The following is a 17,730-nucleotide window of genomic DNA, read 5'->3' as shown; positions in this document are numbered from 1 at the left end:
GATAAGTTCTTTGGTTCCATTATAGAAGAGTCAGGAGTGGTCTTTACTCAGTTAACCAGAGCGGTAGAGCACAACTTGGAGAATAAGTACGTGGAAAAAGTGCCCAGTATCTCCAAAAAACGATTGAGCAGAAAGAAGTTCAAGCGTCACCTTCTACGCTCTGAGCAAAGAAATGCGAGTACTCAAACCCTTGGATCATCTTTTCTAGATAGGGTGCATTCCCTTAGAAATTCAAAGTATGAGAGTGAACTTAAAAAGATTGTTGATTGTTTGTTAGATGGACATGGCATAATTGATAATCCTCTTTTGTATCTTGAAATTAGAAAATAAAGTATATAATTTCTTGCTTGTGATTTGTATTTACCTTTATAATTTAAATTAACTTATTTTTAAAAATCAATTCTTCAAAAACTTTTCTTACAAATCAAAAATTCAAACAACTTTTTATTAAATATCGAAAAATTTTTCAACCTTTTCTCTTAAAAATCGAAAATTTTGTCAACAATTTCTGTTGAATATCGAGTTTTGAATTGAAAAAGTTTTCTTGAATGTCGAAAAAATTTTCAAAAACTGTCATTTAAAAACGCAAAAAATTTTCATTTTTCTTCATTTTACGGTATGATTTTGCGCAAATAAAAGAAGTTTTTTTTTACATTTGAAAATGACAACGTTCGAACTTGTTTTGTTTCAATAAATATCAATTTTTAAAACAAAAATTTTTATTAAAAATTGAAAAAGTAATTTAGTTTTTTTCTTAAAAATCAATTTTTAAACGACCGTTTTTGTTAAGAAACAGAATTTTTATCAAATTGTTCTTAAAATTTTGACAAAAAAAATTGCTGTGTTTTTTTAACATAGTTTGCATAGTGTTTGTAGTAAAGAAAAAGTTCAACTTAAAAAGAAATGAATTCAAACAAAAGTATAAATACACCACAAGTAATTAAAGTATAAAATTCAAGTACAAAAAGAGTTCTCACAACGTGATCTGGCAAGTTTTGAATCTCATTGCCAAATGGACGGACTCTTTCAACGATTGCTGGAGGCTCTGTAGGTCGAACACTGATGGGGGTTACCGGAACCTCATCAGTCAGCACAATGGGGTTGTGAGCTGTTCCGTCCTCTATGGAGGGGGTTGTCATTGACGGTGTAGTTGACATATCAGTCGAACCATAATACTGAGCTGGATCGAAGTTTTCCAGATCGTTAAATGACCACGTGGTGCTAGTATCGACACTCAATTCGCTTTGTTGACTGCTGCCAGCATTGCTCACTATCTGGAGAAGGCTGCTTTGCTGCTCTGGACTGGATACTTGACTTGTCTCGGGTGTATTGAACCAGTTGTTGGGAATCTGTCCTTCCTCCCACGGAAATGTGTACTGAATGCTTCCAGCAACGTAGTTGTCGGGAAAATCTGTTCCGTTAACGTGAGGGTAGTGATGTCCACTGATCACAGCAACTTCGTGGCCCATTGCGTGAGTTCCAAGCTGATTCTCCGTGATTGGAACCTGTCCCTGATGATATGTGTCAAACTGTTGTCGCTGGTGCTCAATAATGTGCCACACTGTGATAGGCAGGTTTAGAATTGACTCGTAGAACCCATTCGATAGGTCTCTGATGCTGATCCGAGCAGTCTCCTCTGTGAAAGAAACTGAGTAGAGAAGGCTGTTGTTCTGCACTGTAAATTCCATTTCTCAATGAGGTGAGATTAGATGAGAGTTTAAAGTAATTGAGACAGGGGTGATGTTGATTTTAGAGAATAGAAAGCAAGTGATGCCGGGTGAATTTTTCAGCTCTAATTATACTAAACTCCAACCAATGAGAACAAAGTTTCCAAAAAGGGTAAAGTTTAGCAGAAAAAGTGACGTTATTTTCCAGAAAAGGAAATGCCTCAGTTGTAAAGTTACCAAAGAAGGAATCAACTCATAGAAAATCTAACATTAGTAGCCGAAACACGTAAGCTCAAAACTGAATAGTGACCAAAAAAGGTACTTTTTACACGTGTTATCCTAGTTAACAGCCAAAGATGGACAAGTTAGAGGAAATGAGTTGACGTAATGGATCAAAAAAGTCAAGCTTCGATAAATTTTCTCCATCTCGTTAAATCTCAAATCGATCTCGGAAAATGTTCCAAATTTGGAACTAATGTTTTGTATATAAATGTTGGGGAGTCGTATTCCAAATCGTAGTCTTACCCCCCCCTGCATTGTAGTCCTTGTAATAATGAAAGAACAGCGCACTCTGCAGAGATGAAGTAATTGTTACTGGTTCAGGAATTGGGATATAATTAGATTGAGACAAATTTCTGTACTGTTCCATTATCACTGGGACAGAATTCAATATGAAGAGCATTTCATACTTGTTGATGTGCAGTTCTGACGATAAATCGAAAGATTGTTTTGATATGTAGTCATCATACTCGAATTTTTTTATAGAAAAGGTTGCATATTCAAATCCTTTACTAAATCGGATCATTCTGTTGTTTTGAGTAAAAACGTCCAAAAAATTGTAAAAGAAATAAGAGTCAACATCAATTTCGTCTACTCTGTAAGCATCAGCGATTCCTTTCTTTCTTTTGTAAATTTTTTCCAAAAGTTGTAAGTGATTTTTGATCAACATTTTTCACAAATCAATACGGTATCAAGTAAAACTCTGTTAATATAAAAGAAAATTAAAATAGAAAAAGCAATGCATAAAATGAAATTGTTTATCTTGAGAATTAGATTTCTAAAGCTGAAGTCTGATTGGGCGGGAGGTTCTATTACAACAACATTAAGTTGTACAATGTAAACTTGTTCTTCAATAGTAGATGGAAACTTTTTCTTGATCTCTCTCTTGTTGTGTTGGAAGCACATTCATTCACTAGTTTCTATTTTCAGTAAAACTAAATTTGATCTCAGGCAGAAAATCAATATTTGAGATACAAAATTTTGGACTAAATCTATACAAAATACTGTAACAATCGTGAATTTTTAAAGAATAGTTTTCTTGTTGTAATTTCTTTGGGGAAATAATCTGTATGGAAAAATTCAAGTAAATTTTAACAAATAAGAGTGAGAAGAAAATGAGAAAAAAATGTTTAGTTCGAATTTTTTGCCACGGAATGAATTTGTACATTTAAACTGAAAGCTAGTTAATTATATGCAGAACTGTCGCAATTAGAATCATATCAATCTTCTAGAATGTTCTGACATGACGCCTGAATCTAAAAATAGAAATGACGTCATTTCCATATATGGAAGGGATGAGTCATCATCGAGTACCTCAAAGTTACATAGCAGCTTTAAATCATTATACTTTCTGTTTTTTCAGATTCAGTTGCTTCGCAATTTAACTGAATTTTACTCAATTCATAATGAACTAACATAACAATGCCTGCTCTCGATAGAAATCTCCCAGTGAAATGCACAAAGTGCGAAAAAATGGTGGTGAAAAAGCATATGGCCAGACACAAACAGTCTTGTGATAGTGGGACTTTAACATGCCCCAAATGTCCCAACTTTTTTACAAAGAAGAAGGAAGACTTGAATTATCACCTTGCCAAGCATCATGCCCCAAAAGATGTTAAGCTTAGTACTGTGTGTACTGTGTGCTTGGAAGAGTTCCCAAGTTTTTATTCTCTTCAACAACACAAGAGGAGAAAGCATGGAACTTCGACAAAAGTTGGGACCAAATCGAGTGAAAAGCTCAAAGAAGTCCTAGAATCAGAGGAGCTAGACCAGAACAACGAGCAATTGCAGCAGGAACTTAGTGCTTGCCAGTACTTTTTTGATGTTACGGAAATGGAGAATGGGAGACATCGAGTGTTTAACTTCAAGTTGTCCAAGCTCGATCCCAATGAGATCAACGAGAAATTAAAAGTTTTCGAAAAATTAAATTGTGCTGCCAAAGTGAATCTGGCTCTTGGTTTTATCCTGCGCAATGTGGACACAGATGAGTATCGATACTTTTATGCGCATGAGAACAACACTTTCTTTGAAAAATCTCATTCGCTCTGTTCAAAAGGTGACTTGGTCTCTCTTCAAGACAGAGTAGAGAAAATGGATCTAGTGGAGACGTGTGCACAGGAGACGGAAAATACAAAGTGGCGATTTGCTTTGACTACTAGCGTAACAATATTTTGCGCTCTCCTAAAAAACTTTCCAATGGGATGTATCGATGCTGTTCTTCCTGATCAGTTACTTAGACGACCAGATGTGAATTGTCTTGTATCGAATGGTTACGGCGAGACCTACAAAGATTATCTTTGCCTGTTCAGAGCTATAGCTGTTCACTTGTACGGATCATCTGAGTTGGAAACGAATGCAGCAAATTTGTTTAGAGCTTTTCTTCATGAATCCGGACATGATGCAATCAACTTCAGGGGAGTATCAATCGATCATCTCGTGTTTGTTGAAAATGCGATAACGCATAACATCTTTATATATGATATTGATATAGAAGAAGGAGAATTCGTTGGAGAACTTGCAAGAAGAAGTGTTGAAATGTACGAAAAGAACATTAATTTACTGCGATACAACAACCATATATGCTACGTGGATGATATTAACACATTCTTTAAACGATTCCGTTGCCCCATTTGCGATACATTTATAAAGTACGTAAGTAATTTCAACCGTCATGTAAAATCCTGCAAAGACAGAGTACAGCATATTTATCCAAAGAGTGTGTATGCTCTGCGAGAAACTTTGTTTGATTAACTCGATGCATTTGGAATTTCCTACAACGATGATCAAAAATTGTTCAAAAACTTGGCTATTTTTGACTTTGAATCTATCTGCGTTCCCACTGAAGAGTTAAAAGATACAAATACAACTACTTGGATTGGAAAACATGAGCCAATATCTGTCTCCATTTCCTCCAACTTGATTGAAGAACCTGTGTTTCTATGCGACAAAGACCCTAAGAACCTGATTGTTTCTTTTGTCGAAGCTCTTGAGGAGTTAGCTAACAAGAGTAAAACCGAAATGCAAATAAAATTTGCATCAATTCAAGAGATAATCAATAGCCGAGTTAAAGCCATCTTTGAAAAATTGAACGAAAGGAAAGGTCGCACAAATCCTGCATTTGATTTCGAAGATGAGTGTATTGAGCAGGAGGAGGAAGCTGATATGTCTACTCAGTACCTACAAATGCAGAAAAATCAACTTTTGGACTTGCAACAACACTTTGAGCGTTATATCAACACATTACCTGTATTTGGATTCAACAGTGGAAAGTACGATTTGAATCTCATCAAACTCTACCTTCTACCTTATCTCATTCATGAACGGGATATTCAACCTACAGTTATCAAAAAGGCAAATCATTTTGTTTCCTTCAAGTTCGGTGACGTGCAGTTCCTTGACATTCTGAATTTCCTTGGAGGAGCTACATCTCTCGATTCATTCCTCAAAGCTTACAAGACAAGCGAGACTAAAGGTTTCTTCCCATATGAATGGTTCGATTCTCCAAATAAACTTGACGCACCTTTTCTACCCCCCCCCCCCCTGTGAATGTTTCTTCAGTAAGCTGAAGAATCACAACCCTTTGGAGAAAGAATTCACTGACTTTACTAAATTGCTGAACAGTGGACTATCTCAACAAGAAGCTCTGAAAAAATTGAGACTGAAAGAAGTTCCCCCATCTGGCGTCGACAACTACAATTACTTGAAAGTGATTTGGGAGGAAGAGCAAATGTCTACATTTAGAGATTTTGTCAAGTGGTACAACAACAAGGATGTTGTTCCAACACTAGAAGCAATGCAAAAAATGATGGAATTTTATCACAACAAAGGAATCGATATGTTAAAACTTGGATGTACACTTCCCAATTTAGCAAACATTTGTCTTCACCAGTCAACAAACCACAAATTTTTCCCATTTGTTGAAAGTGACAAGGATTTAAATGATAAAATACGCGAGGACATGACTGATGGACCTTCTATTGTGTTCACAAGAAAGGCAGTAGTTGATCAAAGCTTTATCAGGAATTCAGAAAATATTTGTAAATCTATCGTGGGTATTGATGCTAGCCAACTCTATCCCTTTTCAATGTGTCAAGAAATGCCAACAGGAATTTACACACGGTGGGAACTCGACACAAATTCTCAAAAATTCAAAGCTCGAACCAATAAATTTCGAACATTTGAGAACATGGTCATGTCTTATCTCCAATCACAACGCCCAGCATGCATAATTGAAAGCTATTATACGACCGGGAAACAGAAAAAGATTGACTGTTTTAGCGTGGACGGTTTTTGTGCTCATTGTGACACAGTATTCGAAGCTATGGGTTGTTATTTCCAATTTTGCCCATGTCAAGAAGCTCGAGCAAGCCTCTCGGAGGAGGAAATGCAGAGAGGAATCAGAAAAAGAGAACACGATGAACTGAGAAGAGATTATTTGAGAAACAAAGGATACAATATTGTTGAAGTCTGGGAGTGTAAATGGTGGGAACGTGTTAAAGAAGAGGAAAATGTTAGAAATCACGTGAGGAAGAACTTTCCCTTCAAACTACCTATGAAGCAAGAGTCTCTTTTAGCGAAAATAAGGGATGGGAAAATTTTTGGATATGTACAGTGCGATCTCGAAGTTCCAGACGGATTAAAGTACAAGTTCTCTAATTTCCCTCCTATTTTTAAGAACTTTAATGTCAGTCGAGCCGATATTGGAGAAAATATGAGAGAGTATGCAATTGAAAACAACCTACTCAAACAACCTCAACGAAAGTTGATTTCGAGCTTCAAGTTGGAAAATGGGACAATCATTACACCTTTACTCAACTTTTATCTCAGTCTTGGTCTGAAATGTACAAAGATTTATAGATTTGTACAATACACACCCAAAAAATGCTTCAACAATTTTGTTCAGTCAGTGGTAGATGCTAGAAGAGCGGGTGATGAAAATACTGACTCTAGCGTTGTGGCTGAGACAATGAAATTGTTGGGTAACAGCTCTTATGGGTATCAAATTATGGACAGAAGTAGACACACAGAGACCAAGTACCTGAATGATGAGAAGACGCACAAAGCAATCAATGGGAAAATGTTTAAGCGTCAGAACAGTGTGTCAAAAATTTACGAAGTTGAGTTTGCAAAATCGAAAATTGAGCATCGAGAACCTATAATAGTTGGATTCTTCATACTTTAGTACGCTAAATTACGTATGTTGGAGCTCTACTATAACTTCTTCGACAGATTTTGCGATGTGGATAAATTCGAAGAGTTAGAGATGGATACAGATTCTCTTTATTTAGCCCTAACGCACGAGAACTTGTATGATTGTATTCGACCTGCTAAAAAGGAAGAATGGGAGACTTTGCGAGAAAAGGACTGTGATGATTCCTTCAGAGCAGATGCCTCACACAACTTTTTCCCTAGAACATGTTGTTCTAAGCATAAGAAGTATGATAAACGGGAGCCAGGTTTTTTCAAGGAAGAATTCAGATGCACCGAAATGATTTGTCTCTGCAGTAAAACCTATTGTTGCTACGATGCTAAGTCGGAAAAGTACAAATTCAGTAGCAAAGGCCTGAACAAAAGAACTCTGGAAGAGACTGGAGATGGACCAATGGAAAAATATCGACGAGTGATGGATGAAATTATCAACCTTACTTCGACAAATAGAGGTTTCAGAACAATAAATCATTGTGTTGCTACATATGAACAGACAAAGAAAGGGCTATCCTATTTCTATCCCAAGCGAGTAGTTGTAGCTGACGGTATCCATACCGAACCCCTCAAATTGTAGATCTTTTATAATAACTTTTATTCTTCTCTAATGTGTGGTTTTTTATTATTTTGTCTTTGTGAATTTTTATAATTATGCTTTAAACTTTATACCAATTTAATGTAAATGTTCGAGTGATTTTGTATTTTGATGTGCATAATTTATACTATGTCTGTTATTTATAGCTTTTTCAATTCAATTTTTTTTAAAAAGCTGTCATTTTTAACCAATCAGAAGAGAGTTTTTAGAAATTATTGAAAAAACGGCGTAAAAATGTACAAAAATCTCAACAATTTTTCAAAAAATACCCCTAATCTTAATATATGTCAGCGGATATAAATAATCTTAAAACATGTCGACCACTATAACTAATCTCAATACATGTCGACCGCTATAACTAATCTTAATACATGTCGACCGCTATAACTAATCAAAATACATGTCGACCGCTATAACTAATCTTAATACATGTTGGCGGCTATGAATTATCTTAATACATGGCGGCTATACACAATCTTAATACATGGATATTCAATTCCTAATCTTAATACTTTGAGATTCTATTCCTAATCTTAATACATGGAGATTCTATTCCTAATCTTAATACATGGAGATTCTATTCCTAATCTTAATACATGGAGATTCTATTCCTAATCTTAATACATGCACCCTATACCCTATCTTAATACATGTAGGCGCCCCTAGATTCTATTCCCTAACTTAATACATGGAGGGGGACCCTAAGCGGTCAAAGCCGCTATAACCAATCTTAATACATGGGGTCCCCACCCCCCCGGGGACTATCACTCTATCTATTACTACTGTTTTATTCGGGAGTCTCCGAGAATTATGTTTTTGAGGCCGAACTCTTGAAGACGTGATAGCGCATCTGGGGATATACAGCAACAAAAAGTGCCCGTCAAGCTAGGAACGACGGGTCTTTGGAATATAATCCTGTGGAACCAATGCTGGCACCGGCGGCATTGGTTCCACAGGATTATATTCCAAAGACCCGTCGTCCCCACCCCCCCCCCCCCCCCGGGACTATCACTCACTCTATTACTACTCAAAACATCTCAACCTCCCAAACTTCAATATTTTGTCACTACCCGGTGCTCAAATTCGCCACCTTTCAGAGTTTTTCCCACCAGCCCATTCCTACGACCGAATTGTTATCTTCATTGGCGGCAACGACCTATTCAAAGGCGATTTACCGTCAACCCAAGAACCTCACGAAGTAGCCGAGCAACTCAATAATCTAGCAAACGAGCTAGTTCCGCTTGCAAATAAAAAAGTGTACGTCATTGGAATACCGAATCGGGGAGATTCCTCTGATAACAAAAAGCGGACACAAACTACTAACAATTTAATCCAAAAATACGCCAGTAGGGCCAGCTGGGTATACAGAAGCATCAGTCATAAAGTCTACAACAGCCAAAAACACATTAGTAACGACAACGTCCACCTGAATCAACTGGCCCTTAGTAACCTGGGCTCAATCCTAGAGCACAAAATCCTAACCCCTGTTAACTTTTTTACTGCCCTGAACGTAGCTGCTCATCTTGAAGAGTTTCAGTGTGAGAGGAGTTTCTGCAAGTGTGGCTGTTTCAATCCAACCTACTAATTCAAGGTAACGTTTTTTATCTACTTAGGCCGTCGGTGCCAGTATTGGTTCCATAGGCTACTTATTAAATAAAATCATTTGTTAAGCTTGCCATCGGTGCCAGCATTGGTTCCATAGGCTCCTTAACTCTTGGTTTTCATTCTCCATCACCTTCATCCTGGCCTTCATCCTGACCACTACTGTTCTTAATTTTTATAAATGACTTGCCAGATGCAAACCCCGATATTGAAGGTTTTGGATTTGCAGACGACTATAAGTTCATCGTTCATGATCAGGCAAAACTGGACAGAAGCGCAAAAAATATTGAAGACTGGTGCCGAGAGAATGGAATGGAGTTAAATGCAAACAAATGCAAGTTGTTAAATGTTAGAGGTAATCTCACGACATCTATGTGTGGCCAGGAAGTAAAACCAACTGAATCCCAAAAAGACCTTGGTTTAATAATTACATGAAATCTCTCATGGCAAGGCAACTGCGACCACAGAGTGAAAAAAGCGACCAGTGCTTTTTTCCAAATAAAACGAAATATGTCAACAATCAGCTCAACGTCAACCAAAATGAACTGCTATACTGATTATATTGTTCAAATTTTGATGTACTGCTCACAAGCATGGTTGCCAAACCGCATCAACATGTACAAAATTGAAAAAGTGCAGATCATGGCTACTAAATGGATTCTAGGAAACTCACTTCAAAGTTACAAAGAACGTCTCATTAGCCTAAAACTCCTCCCACTCTTTCCAAGATCGAGAAAATCGAGCAGAACTGTTGAGACCTCCCGATCCAGCGTCTTATTTCCTAGGCGGAAAATGTTAGAAGCATTTAAGGGAAAAATACAAAATGAAAAAAAGAGGCCTTCAGAATCGCACAAAATCTGTGTGTTTTCTCTAAAAGACCTCAAATCCGTGCTCAAACTGTGCTCTTGGAAACAAGCCACACAATAGTGTGGCACAGTTGTACCCTGTAAAAAATAGCTTTAAAAAACCTAGCGAAATTCACGCAGTTTAATTTGGCCTGTGACATGACCTCAGGTGAACAAAAAATTATTCACAGAAAAAAAAGCTTTTTGGTCCCGCCAGACTTTTTCTCTAACCACAAATTGATGGACTACTTGATAGAAAATCTATATCTGGGCTAATAAAAACCCATCGACTTCGCACAACAAAATCAGTTAAATTAGTGCTTTTAGCCAAAAACAGGTATTTTAGCAGTTAGATAGATATCTTCCATAATTTCGGTTTATTTTCTACCTTTTCCAACTTTCTGCTCTATATTGTTACCTTTTCAGTTGTTCCGTATGTTTATTATGCTAATTCTATTTAAAATGTGAGTATTAGACGATATTTTCCATTGTTCCATTTTTCACCCAGTTTATTTTCTGTTTGACGTTTCCTGGATCAAAAAATTCAAGCGTTCTTGAACATTCTTGGTTCAGATTTTAAGTTCCTCAATACTAAAGCAATTGAAAGCTATCACAACATGGAACCTGAAAAATCAAACATTATCAAACCTGAACCAAAAGCAATAGTAATCAGTTGATTGACAAATTAAGTTAGTCCGATTTAAACATTTTTTGTTTCGCAGAGATTTGCGAATTATTCTACGATTTTTCCTTGCTATACTAAAACGTTAAGCATCCTCGGCCGCCGGTATCTTGTAGTTTCTCCGATCGCTTACACAAGTATCAGCAAAAAACCTCATATCATTTGTTAAGGCAAAATATCGCCATCAAAGTTGTTTGCATTAACGGATAGATCAATTTAGCGGACAAAAATATCAATTGCTCATCACGAAAATTCGGATTCATACATGGTATGGTCAATTCTAGGATCCTGGCAAAGTTATCCTATTTCGGTCTGTTACATTCACCGTTGACCGTTTGAACTGGAGAACATGGCAATTTAAACTAAGAAGCGTCACAAATAATTGAAATTAATCCCTGTTTTAGACTTCTGGCATTCCTATTATAAATTTATTTTCAAAATTGCCTTTAATAACGAAAATTGATAATAAAACCGTAGTCAGCAGATTGCTGGAAAACAGCCTCAGTAAAGATTTCTCGGGCCGAAGCCAAAAAATTTCTAACTAAGCAAATAAAAATTCCTATTTCAATTCCCTTCTGATTTTCAAAACAAAAATTTCAAAAAAAAACATCAATACAGCTTTTTAATTATCTAGAGCCTTCTTAATTGATCTCTAATGAATTTCACTGAGAGTTTACATTACAACTTTAGATGTAATAAAAGTGGAGTTTTTAAGTGGAACTGAAAAACTCATACCAATAGAAAAAAAAACCTGGAAGACCAGAAAAAATTTTTCTATAAAAAAAGTAAGAAAAAGAATTTGGCAACTTAAAAAAAACTTTCTGTACCTATAAGAGATAAACATATGCAGGCATAAAACAAATATCAGAAGATTGAAAACAGCAAACCTACGCTTTGCTGGAGGTTCTTGCGGCTCATGCCTCCGCAAACAACAACGTAATTCTAGGATTTATGCAAAAACCCAGCCGCAAGCTAGAGGTCCTATTGACCACATGAACACAAAAAACACAAGAGATATTGATAATTAAATCCCAACAACCAATTTTTTTCTTATTAATATCTACAAAACAGTCAACTTTCAAGTTCTCAAAAACCTGGTCGGACATATATGAGGCAAACAGAGACGAAACGTACTATAAAGTTTCAAGTTTATAAACGTACTATAAAAGTCAATTTACCACACCATGATCAACAAAATTACCAATTTTAGATTTATATTACTTTACCAAAAACATTTCGCTAACTTGCCAGATATTCGACTGTCAGAAGGGCGACCAGTGCTTTTTTCCAAATAAAACGAAATATGTCAACAATCAGCTCAACGTCAACCAAAATGAACTGCTATACTGATTATATTGTTCAAATCAACCTAGTATTGCTAAAATCTACCCATTGAGCCACCCTAAGCTTTCGAAAAATTTTCATTGTCCCCCAAAAAGTTGAAAACCCGAAACATTGAAAAAATGAGATCAACTTAGCTTTACCAGTACATATACATAAAAAAGTGACATGAGTAAAAAATCTAGCCCTCAACTATAATTTCTGTGAACAAAGTCAATTTACCACTTTCAAAAATCCTCAAAATAAAAAACAACAAGAAAAATTGCAAAAACTTAAAAAAAGACCTTTTCAACCTGAAGTTACTCGTTGCCAACAAACTCAGCACAGCAAGCAATTGAACAACTACTGAAGCCTGCGTAGGCACTGTAATAAAACCTAATAATCACTGGAGTTTAACTTTTTATCCAATTTGAAAGAAAAAATTTGAGTACACATTGCAAAAAAGGCGGAATACCAACTAATACTATCCCATTTCTTCGCACTGCAGAAAACCAGGAACAGACAAAAAATAGCTATTGCTTCAAGGCTATTAATCAGACGTGACGAGCACCCTTCAGTCTCCAAAATATCCGAAATTCGACAAGAAATTGCACTAATATTCTGGTATGATTTTGAAAAGTTTTCACACCATGATCAACAAAATTACCAATTTTAGATTTATATTACTTTACCAAAAACATTTCGCTAACTTGCCAGATATTCGACTGTCAGAAGGGTGAACTATTTAAAGCTTCTCAAATACAAAATGGTGTCTCATATATTTCCACGTTTATTCAGTTGTGACTTATTTTGAATTGGCGTTAACGATTAGAGTGAGATGAGAACTGAAAAATAAATCTTAATACAAATTTTCCTTTTTGTTGATTCTGCGCTTTTCTACTTTTTCCCAGCACAGTCCGTTTGTTCTACATTTTATCCGTTCATTTCTTTTCTAGACCAATATACAGTTATTAACTCCGGGCAAAATTCACAGTGGAAAAGAAGTTGTCACGAAATGAAATTTCATTCTCATGTTGTGCCTCAAATTTTTAGCGCAGGAGCAAACCTAGTTAACCAAAATTGAAAATTTCAAAATTTTGAGATTACTTTTTTCGCGATTTGACTCATGGACGGTATTCGTTAATTTCACAAAGGACTACACTAATTGACACAAAATTAAACACAAACTTTTTATATTGAAAATAGACTCATTTTGAGGAAAATTTTCAGTCCTATTCCGATTTCAGTTTGTTCTGTATTTAATATGAACGAACAGCAAATCCAAGAATTTGAACTCATCAAAGTTGTAAGAGGTCAGCAGTACTTTAAATCAGCGGTAAGTTGGTTTCCCTATCAAATCTGGTCAACTTGACCATAGAACTCTTAAATTGACGACCCAAAAATTGCTTCTTATGTAACAAGATTTCTCAAAATTTCTGGACTTTATCTTAAAAATTCTCTTTGCATATTTCTTCAATTTAAAGGAGTTAATATTGTTTCCAATTGGATTTAGTCAGATCACTCGCAACAGACGCAGAAAAAGGGGTTTTCATCTAAAAAAACTTCTCAAAAACAGACAAATAAAGTAGCTGTTTAAGCCTCCACTTTTGTCAATGAGTACATGGCCCATTTTAAATTAATTGACACCGTCCAAGATTTAAAGTTAATGACACCGTCCCTTCCTTTCGACGAACAGGACACTTTTTCTGTTCAGTTTCAACTCATTCACAAAAGCTAGTGCAATCCGATTAGGAAAATTAGTTGCTTTTCATTTTTTCATTATTTTTTAATGAACCGACAGTGAACTCTTAGTAAAACCCAAAGTACCTAAAGGAGACTCATTTCCACGCAAACATCACTACTTAAGGCGACAAGATTTATGGCACCTCCACGACTTGTAGAAGGAAATAACCATTTTAAACTCCCTTCACTTATCAGCTGCCATGAAACCCTTGATAATTAATTTCGATTCGATTCTTGAAACTAATGTAGCTGTTATAGACAAAATTCTGTATTTTTGATTAGTGATGAATTTCCGATGCCAAGTTGTACAACTGGTGTGCTAAAGTATACATGTTAGGTTCCCGTTTTCGTGCTATCTTGTTTCTATGGAAGCTCTATTTGAACGACTCGATTTCAATTGTCACTTTTAGGCAGCTGACGCTGTTTTTTATTTTGTGCACCCTGCAGATTAATCATGAAACTTAAGATTCGATATCTACGACTTAGTAGAAATGGTTCAGTGATGCTGAGCTTCGACTGACAAAACTGAATTTATGTTGATTATTAAAAAGAACTAACTAAGCTGCGATATTGCAATTCCAAAGGACTCCGAGTTTCAAATAATGTCGATTTACTGGCTTTCAAAAGTGATGATAAACTTATGTGTACATAGTCAATCAGTTCTCTGTGTTGCAGATGTTATTAGTTCCTACGAAAAATCAGAGAAACAGTTGACTCCAAGTCACTAATCGAGTTGTTTCGCGTAGTTTTTCCACTCACGCCTGTATTACTGTAACTCTCCATAATGTAGATCACCTGTCTACTTTTACAGAAAGCACAGCGTATAAAAAAACCTCACATGAACGGCAACCATGATGGTTCAGAAAACGCCACTGAAAAACAGGCATGTTACCATAAAATTTTAATTTGAGCTTCGCTTTGTGCTAACGAGTGTGTTGAAAAGCAATTGGCAGCTTTCCTCTACTATGAACTAAGCTCCTCAATAGTTCTGTGCGAAAGAACTTACTTCTAAAGCGTTAATTTAAAGTTACCACTCCAGATCTCCAGTCGACTGATAACAAGCCGGACAGAAGATTTTCAAAGTATAGATTTTACATAATTGTCCGGAATTTGTTATCGAAAAGCGTTCACTTGAAAAACGCGACTATTGAGAAACATAGCCGGCAGATTGAACAAAAGTCCATGAATTGAAACAACTAAAGGAACAAGATAGGCAGATTGAACTAAAGTCCCATAGTAGACCACGATATTTTTTGGGTTAGATACATACTGTCATGATACATATAAGTTCTATCAGGAAAAAGCCCTAAAAGAGCTTTTCCAAAATTGATTTTCAAAATCAAAAACTCAAGAATAATCTTCAAGAATTAGGGCATATAAGATTGGCACTACTTAGATGAACACTATTGATCTTTAACTAGTAAATGTTCATAAAGTTCCATAAGTGAGTTCAGGAGTCATTTTTTTGAGTGAGGTAAGTCACGAAATCAACCTAAAAGCAGAAATGACGTCACGCAGACAAATTTTAACTGCAAAGCAGTAGAAGTCACTGAAGTCATTGAATAAGTCACGGTAAGACGAAACAAAAATCTGTTAGACGAAGTAAAAAAACATATCAGGACAAGTCCTGACGTACAATTCAAAGAACTTCCATTGACTAAACAAATAACTAGACCTAGAACGGACTATCAGTGAAATGGGAAAACCATTTCTAAAAAAATTAGGTCAAAAGAATTCAAAAAAACAAACAGAAAATCGATGTCAAAATGCCGCATCTGAACAAAAAACCACTAGCGAGAGACGGAAATCTGGTTCAAAGAAGAAACGAGGCCTAGAATGAACCATGAATGGATTGGGAAAACCATTTAGAAAAAAAATCGGATCCAAAAATTGAAAAAACAGTAAAAATCAAAGTGAAATTGCTGCATGTGAAAAGAAACCACTAGCGAGAACGCGAATTTTTGTTCAAACACCGTTTTCTCACTCAACTATAAAAATAGAGCGAAAACTTCACGCCGCAAAACCATTCGCTTTTTCGCTCCACTTCCTGTTTCGGCGTGACCAAAATCACTACGCCAATTTGACTTCAAAAATCATGAAAATGTGTGCACAGATCTTAAAAAAATACAGCGCCCCAATACAATTCAAATTCTTTGAATTGTAAAAAAAGACAGCGCCCCAATACAATTCAAATTCTTTGAATTGTAAAAAAGATTAGGAGCGCAATAATAGCCGACTGGAATTGCTGACGCGACTATTAATTACCAATGGACTCGTAGCTACCAAGCAATGAACTGTAAGAAAGGTGTATATGATACCCCCTGAATGTTGTGTTGTTAGAAGCGCATCTACTGGAAATCAACAACAAAGGATCGAAAACCGTACATTAACCTTGTATTGGGTCCAGCCATGTACGCCTCCATTCACAGCTCCACGTGCAAACTTTTTCTTTTGCTCAGTTCCCTGCCGGAAGAAACTCTTAGAAATGTTGTTCACTCTCTCAACTTCCTCTCTCGTTAAGACCGTGTTCTTTATGTACAGAAATCCTACTGATTTGAAGGCATCGATTATAATTTTGCTCATACTTTTAACGATGTCAGAGCCTAAGTCCGATTCTTCCATGCTTTGTGAAAGAACCGAAAAATCTATTATTGGGACTTGTTCAATATTTTCAGGCATTTTTATTTGTAGCGTAACTTTCGCTGCTTGAAGAAAGTGCTCTAAAGTTTAAAATCTTTTTGAAAAAAAGGAATGTTTCTTTAAGGATAAGTATTTTGGAGGCAGTACTTCGAAAAACAAAATCAAATTAAACTTAGCAATCAAAATTGACCTTGCAAAACTAGTGTAATGATTGCGAAGGAAAATTACTTAGGGTTGTTTTGAAAGAGCAAATAATTAGGGATTATTGACTTATCAATTGATAATAACAGCATGATTCTTTATTTGAGTCTAGCAAAGTTTCTGAATCATAGCACGGCACTTCGACTTTAAGGGGTTTCTGAAGTTCGTTTTAGAATCTGGACTTTGATACAGAAATAATAAAATAGACCCATCCCCTACCGGACTATATACATAATGATATTTGACAGTTATGAAAACTATTCGAGAACAGTCCTTAAACCTTGCGGATTATGAGGTGTTTAATTGTTGACTTACATTTACGAAACTCTTTAATTCATTCTTTGTGGTGCTAGAATTACAGTTGGGCATTAAAATGCAAGATTCTCGATTTAAAAATATCTTTTTAGATTTTTCCCCACCGGAAATCGTGCTTCTCTTAAATTGTTGTTTCCACTCTTCCTCGCCGTTCCTTTCGCCCCGGATTCAAATCACGCAAAACGATCTCAAACTGTTTATCGAAATTAGGAAAAAGATTTGGTACTCCATTTTTAGTTGTCTACGCAGCTCGTCCTTTGAGTTATATGATAGAGCTAATAAATTTTGAAAGGAATGAACTCGAGCTATCTCAGCTAGAAAATAATTCACAATTATTGCATTTTCTATTGAGAAAAAAGCAAGGAATTTATTGCAAATAGTTAACCTTTTGTAAAAATTCACAAAACGCTGCACTTTATTATGTTACATACCTAATGACCTACAGTAGTCGCATAAAAAAATTTATTTCAAGACAAACGTGGATATTTCTGCATAATAGAAACAACTTTTCGTGATGAACCTCTTTTCAAAAAAGTAAAGGCAAAAAGGGGTCACAATACACTTCTCTAAACCCTTAGCAAAAATTAAGGCATTTAGAAACCGTTCCGGCTCGACTTATAAGCCAAAAAACAACAG

The 17,730-nt window shown here is 35.9% G+C and overlaps 1 protein-coding gene across 1 annotated transcript in view; it reads right to left on the bottom strand.

The window, feature by feature from the left end:
* Positions 1-17,107, bottom strand: part of LOC142350576 (uncharacterized) — a 32,830-nt gene extending 15,723 nt beyond the window's left edge. The window contains exon 1 of the mRNA XM_075402439.1: positions 16,330-17,107. Coding sequence (XP_075258554.1) covers positions 16,330-16,617 — 288 coding nt within the window. The 5' untranslated portion in view covers positions 16,618-17,107. The remainder of the gene's footprint in view (positions 1-16,329) is intronic.
* Between the last annotated feature and the right edge of the window lie 623 nt (positions 17,108-17,730).

This window comes from Convolutriloba macropyga, chromosome 12 (assembly GCF_964194025.1).
Source record: "Convolutriloba macropyga chromosome 12, txConMacr16.3, whole genome shotgun sequence".
NCBI classification, from domain to species: domain Eukaryota; kingdom Metazoa; phylum Xenacoelomorpha; order Acoela; family Convolutidae; genus Convolutriloba; species Convolutriloba macropyga.
The sequence above is the reverse complement of the archived record's forward strand: the minus strand, read 5'-3'. Positions and strand labels throughout refer to the sequence as shown.